This window comes from Propithecus coquereli, unplaced genomic scaffold, assembly GCF_000956105.1.
Source record: "Propithecus coquereli isolate 6110/MARCELLA unplaced genomic scaffold, Pcoq_1.0 Scaffold140, whole genome shotgun sequence".
Lineage (NCBI taxonomy): Eukaryota > Metazoa > Chordata > Mammalia > Primates > Indriidae > Propithecus > Propithecus coquereli.
This window is the reverse complement of record NW_012138303.1, coordinates 3,275,414-3,285,769: the sequence shown is the minus strand read 5'-3', so window position 1 is coordinate 3,285,769 and position 10,356 is coordinate 3,275,414. Positions and strand designations below refer to the sequence as shown.

The following is a 10,356-nucleotide window of genomic DNA, read 5'->3' as shown; positions in this document are numbered from 1 at the left end:
TACTTGATTCACTTCCAGTGTAGCCTGCATCATAGAGACCTACTTTAAATAATAACTTGTTAAAGATGTTAGTTATCTCTCATTTTATAGTGAGGTAGTTCTTGGTAGATTCTGATGTGAATTTGATAGAGCGTTGGGAGATAAATAAAAATTTTTGAAATCCTTTGATTCTAGACCATATGAAAGGAAACAGATTGTTGATTACTCTTTTATTAAGATCCAAAAAATTTGCTATGAGCAGGCGGAAAGTGGGAATAAGAAAACTAAAATGGAGCTACGTGGAAATGAAGGAGGGGAGGAAAGGGTTTCCACACAAAGTGAACAGATGCGGCAAAGAGCAGATTTTCTTTATAAATCATGTTATGATACATATTTACAGTTGAGTTCCTGTCCTACCACCACCGTATATTAAACTAAAACGAAGAGCATAGCTATGCCGTTTTACCAGCAGGTGGCACCATGGGACTCGCCTACAGGAAACAGGAGGCAAGAAAGCAGGACTATTTTCCCTTCAAGAAAAGTCCGGTTATCAGCGTATATTCATATTTTGATGGCATTATAAACACAAGTGCATCACTTAAAATATTCTCAGAAGATTTGTTTCTCCCCTCACTTTTCATATATTAGCATTGTTCTTTCAGAGAAAGATTTTTTTCTGTAAAAGGAAAACAGACACACACAGACACATACAATTTGGGAGTTTAAAATAAAATTGTCATACAATTTTGTTTGTTTGTTTTTTTCCCTCTGAATTGCTCACTATAGTCATTTGAGGAGCACATTTCCTTAGTGATAGTGGTATATGTTATTGTCAGGCTGTGTTAAATGGTTAGAGAGGAAGGAACTCAGAAGGCACGCTGTTTTCACCCTCCCTTCCTGCCCTGGACGACGAGGATCCACCATGCCCGAATATCTCCCCAATGCTAAGCAACCTCTCAGACTCAGGGGGGACCCTATGCCGGAGATAGTGGGCGTTTTTGGCCTTTGCAAACAACTCTAAGAAGGTTGGCTTTGTGACCTCGCCTTCGAAGCTTGCTGCACATTCCATGGGGTTTGGGGGGGTTTGTTTCTCAGCATTCCCCCCTGGCTTTAGATTGACATCTTGTGATCTGGTCCCATCGGCATGGGACAGTCTGCTGTCACCAGCTGGGCTGGAATCAGTGTCTTGTTCTATGGTGTTGGTGGAAACCTCCTGATCGTGACATAGGACAGAGATGCCCTTATTGGAGTCTCTGCTCTTAGGTGGGTTCACAGAATCTTTCTCTTGGGCTTGTGGTTTCTCTTCCGTGAAGAAGGCAGTTCTGTCGTTTTGAGACGATGGTGGCTCTTTACTCCTCGTGGGGTCTTTGAGGCCAGAGTGATGTGATGGAGGCATCTGGGACTTGGGTTTATATATTTTGGGGGTCATACTGGTTCCTAATGCTCTGGGAAAAGAGGTAAAAAGAAGAAAAAACTCTGAAGACCAGTGAAAATGCTCATATTTGGACCTTTCCAATTTTTAGGCCATGGCCCCTTCAGCGTGGGGTATCAGCGGGGGTAATAAAGTGGGTGGGAGTAAGGTGGGGGGTAGAAATGGGTTGTAACAATGTGGGGGAAAATGTCTCTGCTTAAGAAGGGGAAGGCGGCATTTTCTCAGGAAGAGGAGAACAGTTTAAAGAGGTCAGTTGGGAAGAAAAATTCAATCTCCTACCTATGTGTTTAATAAGCATTTCCTTACCGAATTTGATTAGGCTGTGGGACTCTATGCTTCTGTCTTCCTTGTGGTGAGAACATGAGAACATCTTCTGCTCTCTTCTGATTTCCATTCCCAAAATAAGAGGAGAACTTTTTCTTCATGATATCTGCTTTGAGTTAATTAGTAAGTGTTATAGGTTGACTTGTGTCCTTTTCATATGTTGAAGGCCTAATCCCCAGTACTCAAAGAGTGACCTTACTTGGACATAGGGTCTTTACAGAGATAACCGAGCTAAAATGAAGTCACTAGGGTGGGTCCTAATCCGATATGACTGGGGTCTTTGTGAGAAAAAGGAATTTGAACATAGGGACACACACACAGGGAGAACCCCATGTGAAGAGGCACAGAGGCAAGATGGCCAGGGGCAAGGCAAGGAGAGAGGGCTGTGACAGATCCCTCCCTCACATCCCTCAGCTGGAACCTGCCGACACTTTGATTCTGGACTTCTGGAATCCAGAATTGTGAGACAATAAATTGCTGTTGTTTAATAAGTTGCTGTTATTACTCAGTTTGTAATACCTTGTTATGGCAGCCCTAGAAAACGAACACAGTAAGAGAAGAAGAGAAGAATGCTGGAAACTGGGTTTTTAGAGAACCAGTGTGTGACTATCCTTGGTCCACTCTATGCATTAGGCTGATGAGGCATGACAGATGAAAACAGGAAAATTTAAAGCAGTTTCCCAATGTTTACCTAGAACATGTTAAAGAGGATTTAGAAACATCAAGATCAGAGGTTTAAACTGGTTAGGCCCATGGATGTTTTGTTTGAACGTTTTAATTGGCAAGCACAGTGTTTCCAAAAACAAAATAACTGAGTGTGAGCATATTGTCTCATTAACCACACAGATGTGAACTCTTGCCCTCCTGTGGCCTGAGTTTGTAACTGCCAGCCATGACTAATTGGACTTTTTCACTTGTTGAGTTGTTTTAGCATCCTGTAGTCATAGCTGCCATGAGGAGCCAGTTAGCTTTCAAGACATCTCATAAGTTGATCACTTAGGGTTGAAAGTCTCGCACTAGTTTGCTTTAATGGGAGTGAGTTCCTTAAATCTACATTTCTGTTAGTAGGCTCCAGGCAGAGGGAATATAACCAGATAATAACCTGGGATTCACTTTAAACTCCTAACATTTTTTCATTTGATCACTTCTTTGTGAAGTAGTCAGGACAAAAGATACTCTTTTGTTGCCCAATCTTTTTTTGTTGTTCTCCTTAGGAGGTGTGGGGGGGTCTTTTCTGTGTAAGAACTTCACCTATTCCTTATAAACTAAGGGATTTTGAGCTACTTCTCCCAGCAAGACCGCTGTTCTGCAGTTTAGACTTGTAGGGCCAAGAGGCTCAGGAATTAGCTTATCTTCTCTCTGAAACTTAATCTTTTCCCAGTGTTCTGTCTGTGAAGTCATGGTACCTATACCCACCCCGTTATCCGATTTAATAAGTACGTTTAAGTGCCTACTCTGTGCCAGGAAATATACTCTTGACCCTGATTTTCTTTATTCTTGGACATACGATTGTCCATAAAACACTAACAACTCTACTTTCTAAATATCTTGAGATGCTGGTCTTCTCATTTTCTTCACCTGACCAGTGTGCTGGTTTAGGCCTTGAAATCATGGCCTGAACTTTGTAATTCTATCAGGTCTGCTCTGACTGTAGCCTGAGCTCTATTTTACCTTAAACACTACAACAAGAGTGATCTTTTTAACATTTGAACATATAATCTCCCCACTCCCAAACCCGACAGGGTGAACTCTAAACTCTTTTGCAAGACCTGTGAAACTATCCACGATTGGCGACATTGTCTAGTCTGCTTTGTCTCTGAAAACTGCGTGTACATCTTTTGTTCCTCTGTCCTCACATGGCACCCTCCTGCAGTACTGAGCTATTTGTGGCAAGCCATGTTCATTTACGTGCCTTTTCACATACTGTTTCTTCTGCCAGGAGTGGCCCCATTCCACAGGCCTTCCTGACAACTCCCTATGTCTTCTCCCTATTCTCTCCCTCCTCTAAGATTCTGCTCACACTCTGCCTCTTTTGGGAGATCTTAGTTAAGGCCCTTTAAAAGACATACTAACATTCCTGTGCTCCTGCCTTACTTTGTAAATAACTCTAATCTAGCAATTAGCAGATTTGATCATCACTTTTTGTAAGCAGAGGTACCCTCTAATTCAGATATGAGCATCTAGAGGGTAGGGAGCATGTTTTTTCATATTGCATTCCAGCCTCTATCCTGAATAACTGTAATAGTGTTTTGCAAAGTCTGGTCTGCAAAACACCTGTCTCAGAATAACCTACCTTAGTATAATCTCAGTTAAAAATGTGGGCTTTTGAGTCTAATTTGTAACCTACTGATCCAAATTTCTAAGATGAGAACAGGCAATATGCATTGTGAACAGTCTACTAACTAGCATGTCATTGACTCTCAATAACAATTTCATTAAATGAATCATGGAAAAATATTGCTGAGCACAGTGCCTAATATATACTGACACTTAATACTTACTGTTTCCTTCCTTTTCTCCTAATTTTACTGTCAAGAAGTCTGAGGCTTAGAGAGGGCATGACTTTCCAAAGTATTTGAAGACAGAAGCCCCTGAGTTAAAGTTTTTCAGCCTGCTGGTTCAGCCTCTTTTCATACCACCTGTGATCGAGGCAAGCTCTTTACTTAGCAAGGACATCCACTTACCTAGGGCCTGACCTTTTGTACACTCTTCTGAGCGTAGGCATCTGGCATTCAGTGTCATTTTTGAGAATTAAAGTGGAAATCAACCAAATGGCTTCTAATATCCTTTTCTAGTAGGTGAGCTTTCATTCTAGGTTGGTTTAACCATTTTTTGCAGACAGGGAAATTGAAAGCTGAGTTCAGTTTCTTGTTCAGAGTCATCTTTCAAACCCAAAGCTGAAGGTTAGAAGTAATTTCCAGGCTAGATGTTTGGATATTACTCTTGGCTTTTGTGTCCGTATATTAGCTGTGTATACCTGAAAGATTTTACACTCAATCATAGCACCTGGCTTTCCTCCTGGACACGCTCCCTCATTTGCAGAGCTCCTGAGTTCTGGCACCTGCCTTCAACAAGTAGGGATGTAGTCTAGAAGAGCTGAGATATTTCTATTCCATACCAAATTTTGAAGAAATATTAAAATCTAATTATTTTAATGGTAACTAAGGAGAACTACAAACTATTACTGGGACAATTTTCAACAAGACAGTGGAAGAGTTTCAATTCTGTAACAATTTTTAATTAATTCATGAGTGAACACTTATTTTGTGTTTAGGTACAATCCCAAGTGCTCACTGAAATAACTTCGTGAGGCGGGTAATATCATTTCCATTTTATGTTTGAGGAAAGTGAAATACTAATCCTAGAGACATTTTTGTCTTTCTTAACTTTCCTCCCATAAAGTGAGCTAGGACAGTGGCTTGCACATTATTAGCTGCTCAATAAATTGTCGTCAGATCCAAAGGAGAAAGATAGGCCATAAAAAAGGGTGGAACCAAATCATCCCAGACACAATAAAAGAAAAACAGAATGAAAAATAAAATAAAGTGGAAAACTTAGGATTTAAGCAGGAAAGGGCTAATTTGAAAAGTGACAGTGGCTGGAGGCCTGAGAGGTGTTCTCTCAAGAAGGCTTGTGAGTGGGCTGCTCCAGGGAGCTGTGCAATTGAGGAGGAGGGTCGAGGAAGGTTGGGCAGTCTGCAATCCAGACAGAGAGCTGAAGTTCCTGCTTTCTTGGCACTCAGGGTTCTGAAAGGGCCCAGCTGAGGGAGGGGCTTGCTGCCCTGCTCTGCCTCCGGAGCTGCTGCTCCCCAGTCCTGCAAGCCTTACCTTGCTGCAACCTCTGCAGGTCTTTTTGGAGCTGTCTCTGCTCCCGGGTCAGCAATTTCATGTGGTAGAGGCAGATATCCTCTAATCTCTGCAGTCTTTGGCTCAGTCTGGCTTCAGCCTGCTTGGCATTCTTCCTTTCCAAATCAAAGTGCTTATAGAGTGGTCTTCTGACCATGTGCCTCTCCATCCTCCTCATGATCTAGAAAAATAAAGCAAGATTCTCCCAGGCACCACGGTTAACCTGATAATGCAAGACCAGGATGCTGACCCCTGGCTTTTAGTCAGAGGTCAGTGTTTGGAACCTGTGTATTTCTGAAACCACAGCAGTCAGATAGTCATGCTATTGGGAAATTTTGCCCTATAGTAAAATGAGTTTCCAGAGTGACATAGAAGGATTGGGGGTAGTCATTCCTCTGAGCCTCAGACTCCTTGCCAATAAAATAGGATAGACAATGTGCCCCCAACACAGCCCCCAGTCAGAATGCTGTAAAGCTCAAGTGAGTAGCATGTAAACAACTCTTTGGAAAAAAAATAATTGTACCCTGCATATATAAGGTGTTATTCACCCAATAAGAAAAGTCCATTTTACTATTTTTTTAAAGGCTCCCAAAGAGCTTGCTCAGAGGTCTGGAGAGGATTTGGGGGCTTAGGGCACAGCCATTCTGGAGCCCCTCAGTTCATTAATTCACATGTACATGAGTCCATACCCCTTGTATTCCTACCACGTGCCAGATACTATGCTAAAAGCTGAGGGTCGTAGTGAACGAAACACAGTTTCCACTCTCAAGGGGCTTTCAGATTTGTGACTCTGGGGACTAATAACTCATGCCAAATCCGAACGATCAATATCTCAAAGAGTGGGAAGAGTGAGGTATACTGATTACAAAATAGAACAGCGTCCAAAATGAGTAGTCTGGGCAGCACTGAGGAAGCCACTTAGATTGGGCATGAGCTCCTCTTTCCACCCTCACCATCTTCTCAGACTTTAGGTCCTCTCCACCCTCCACGTGCCCTCCTGTCCAAGCCCACCCCAACTTCGTTCACCTCCAAATAGCACTAATAGGCAGAGACACATCTTTTCTCTCCTTTGAGTCCTTCACAATACTTATCTCAGGGCCAGGAGCACAGTATGTGCTCAGGATATAAATAGATTGCTATCAATAAAGCTTTGGAGGTAATAATACAGGAAAACGCTTAGCCTTAAAAAGGAGAATAAGGTCAGGACATAGGAAAGAAATACACTTTAAGGCAGCTTGTTTTGGAGTCTAAAAAGCTAAAAGTCTAAACGCTTGTTTTGTAGGCTAAACTTTTATTAAAGAACAGGGTGAGTAGAACTTACCTACAAATCCAGAGTTATCACCATGAGACTGTGGTTTGTTTCTTTTGCTATGTCAGGCTGGATCTGGATTAATGAGCTTGTTTTTCTTCAGTAAACTTAGGAGTCTGGTGTTAGGGAGGGGGGGAGGGTGGGAAACCGTTGGAGAGGGCTGTGGGGGAGATTGTTGAAAACACTTGAAAGCTCTCTTTTTCCCTCCCCACCTCCCCTGCTCAGGAATGCTAGCTGCCTGGGCCATGGGCACCAATCCCTGGTGGAGAGGCCAGAGCTCTAAATAGCTCTGTGAGTACAGGAAGCCTGCCAGCTTCTAGCCTGTCCCTAGAAGGGCCCACAGTGCTCCTTCTGGGCTGTGTCCATGGGAGCCAGGAATGAAAGCAAGGAGTGTCTTACTGTGTTCTCAAGTCTCACCCCCTCTCTCTCTTCTTCTCCTTTCCTTCCTCTTTTGCTGTGCTTCTCTTCCCCCCATCCCATTTCTACTTCTTAGAAACCAGGTCAGGCCCCGAAAGAAAGCACCTTGTTTTTTTCTGTCACGATTGAGCACATTTTGTCCAGGTGCGTCGTGATTTGTTTATTTTGCATTGTTGAACACCATACTGACTTTCCCCAAGCTTCCATCCACGTTCAGTACACTTCAGTGCCAATCAAGATGTTCGAAGTGGTAAAAACAGCACTAGGCAAAGTAAAATTTAAATCGACTTTGTGCTCATATTTTGAACAGCTGCAGTAGAAGACTAAACTGAAGTATTGGTTATATAACAAGATATTGAGTGGGACTTTTCATGTTGCCCTGGGGCCCCATCTGAAAATAAGAGGCACTAATATGCCACAGTCCAAAGAAAGCTGCCAACACTGGAGGCTGATAATCCTCCCAGAATTTAATGAGAGGCAGCTGAACAGGCTGTATACCCACAATCATCACCCAGCCAATGAACTAGTATAAGGAGATTACTGAGTCGAGGGAGAGGGAGAGCCATGCTATTCTCCCAGTAGGACGCAATTCCTTTCCCATCTTTTCCCACGAGGTAATTATCTTACCTCCAGAATTTAAATGAATGAGGTGGGGTTCCAAGAAAATCACCATAGAGAATGGGGTGCCACACACACATGAGGAGAGACTGGGACCACATCCGTCAGCTAGAGGTTTGTAGAACTACAGAACAGCAGAGGAACCCCCATCCCATCCCTTTGTTGCCACCAGAGCTGATGATAAGGAGGGATTTCTTAGAAAAGCGAGGTTCCTGCGTGCCATTTTGAGAGAGAGCTGAAGTGGAGAGGCTTGCAGAAATAATCCATGGCTGACAGGCAAGAAGGAGCCTTAGTGTGGTGTGCCTGGGAAGAGAAAGGTGGCCAAACCCAACCAACTTACCCTCAGCCCTTTGACAGCGCCCCAAAAGACCTGGATCCCTGTAAAGGAGCATAGGGACTATATGAGGGAGCAGAAACTGTGGCATTTCCATGGCGTTGCTCTTCTTGGAAGGCAGTGCTGCACCCGGAGAGGAAATGGAACCACAGGCATGGCCAGAGGCAGGCAGAGACAGGAGGCATCTAAGTGGAGGTGAATTATCTCATCAAAACCACAGATTGTAAAAACAGAGGACGTCAGGAGCACATAGAACAAGAATAGACAGGGAAATACCAGTAATGCCTCGGCATCACAAATGTAGCAGTTATTTAGGAAGAACTCTGCCTCCCCTATTCCTCTCCTAGCCCACAACCTCAGTGTGGTTGGTATTTAAAAGACAAAGAGAGGAAGTGTATATAAAGAAATCAGGCTCTTTGTTCCATTTCAATGGGTTGGAGGAGGAAGAATGATAGAGTAATAATCCTCCTTCCCTTCTCTAAACCACTTAGAGACCAGTGAGGAAGGATTTAAATTGTATGTACAATTGGAACTTCAGAATGGACTGAAATGTGTGGAATCTGCCTAGTATATTACTAAGGGACAAGAAAGAAAAATCGACGCAGATAGTGACTGGAAATGTAAAACTGTCATTCCCAGATTATGTCCCTGCTACCAACACCAGGGAAAGATGAAGTTTAGACTATTCAGCAAAGTGAATAAAATGAATTTTATGTAATATATTTTATTTATGCATTTACTATACTTTCATATAATTCTTTCTGTTTTATATGGTGGTAGCATCCATTTGTAGTCAAAACACTTCTGAGATCAAATATTTATTCTGTCATTAAATGGGAATGTATGACTTTAGTCATGAATCCTGTCCTATCCCCTGGTTTCCCCATCTGTAAAATAGGTTAATAGTATCTTTATCATAGGAGTTCTGATTGAATTGAATGAAGGAATGAATGTAAAGTGTTTGGTGCATAGAAGATGGGCAATAAAAGTTAGTTCCTGATTTTCATCAAAGATAGAGTAACAGGGACTAGATTTACTCTTTTACATGAAACGATTTACAAAGCAGAAAAAATTTATGAAATAATTTTTTTAAATTGGACATCAGGCAGATAGGATGGTGATCCCTGAGAGAGAGGAAACAAACCAGAGATTCCTTACTATTGCCACAGCTTACTTCCTGGATAGAATTTCCAGGCCACAGCACAAGGAGGGGGCAACCAGGCAGGGATTCAGGGATTTCTGAGTTGAGGAGACAAAGTTGGAAGCTCAGAAAGGCCAAGGCAGCTAATGTTATCAGGGAACAGAGTGCAGATCTAAGCAGCTTAATGAATCTCAGGCAAAACAAATATGAATGAAGTTACTTCAAGGTATAAAAATCAAATTACTTGAAAATGTAATAAAGAGAGAATCTTAAAAACAGCCAAATTATAAAAAAGATGCATTACATGCAGAGGAACACAGATAAGAATTACAGCAGAATTCTTGTAAAAAATGCTACAAGACAGAAGATAGTGGAATAATATTTTTAAAGTTCTGAAAGAAAAACAATCAGAGGAACACTGCTTCCTTACATGGCAGAAAGTGGAAAGGCAAAAAAGGCCAAAAAAGGGACATACTTTGTCCATTAAGTCCTTTTATAAGAATACCTAATTCTATTCACAAGGGCTCCCCCCCTCATGACTCAATCGCCTCCTGAAGACTCCAGCTCTTATACTGTTACATTTGGCAATTAAGTTTCAGCATGAATTTTGGAGGGGACATAAACATTTAAACCCTAGCATTATCTCTCTTAATTTGCAGACAACCTGTTTATATGGAAAACCCTACATAATCTCCAAGAATTGATTAGAATGAGTGAGTTTAGTCAAGCTCCAGGATATAAGATCAACCCACAAAACCAAATTGCATTTCTATATACTAGAAATGAAGAAGTGGCAATTGAAATTAAGAAAACGGTAGCATTTACAAGATTATGAAAGTATAAAATAAGTAAGGACATATTTGAGGTATGAGACCTGGGTATTGAAGAGTACAAAACATTGCTGAGATAAATTAAAGTAGAAGTAAATAACTGGAGTGATATACTATGTTCGTGAAT

At 41.9% G+C, this 10,356-nt stretch overlaps 1 protein-coding gene across 1 annotated transcript; it reads right to left on the bottom strand.

Moving 5' to 3' along the window:
• Positions 1–829: 829 nt before the first annotated feature.
• On the bottom strand, positions 830–5,749 carry LOC105806433 (chromosome unknown open reading frame, human C1orf110). The gene is made up of 3 exons (XM_012639540.1): positions 5,563–5,749; positions 1,718–1,844; positions 830–1,424 (listed from the first exon to the last, which is right to left on the bottom strand). Exons 1-3 carry the CDS (start codon positions 5,747–5,749, stop codon positions 830–832), a joined length of 909 nt encoding a protein of 302 aa, XP_012494994.1.
• Between the last annotated feature and the right edge of the window lie 4,607 nt (positions 5,750–10,356).

What these genes read in the sequence shown, in the direction of transcription:
- LOC105806433 (XM_012639540.1), bottom strand. Translation starts at nt 5,749, where the DNA reads ATGGAGAGGCACATGGTCAGAAGACCACTCTATAAGCACTTTGATTTG. An exon ending in CCTGCAGAGGTTGCAGCAAG is followed by an intron (nt 1,845 to 5,562) that starts GTAAGGCTTGCA and finishes ATTAACTCAAAG; the next exon opens with CAGATATCATGAAGAAAAAG. An exon ending in CCACAGCCTAATCAAATTCG is followed by an intron (nt 1,425 to 1,717) that starts GTAAGGAAATGC and finishes CTCTTTTCCCAG; the next exon opens with AGCATTAGGAACCAGTATGA.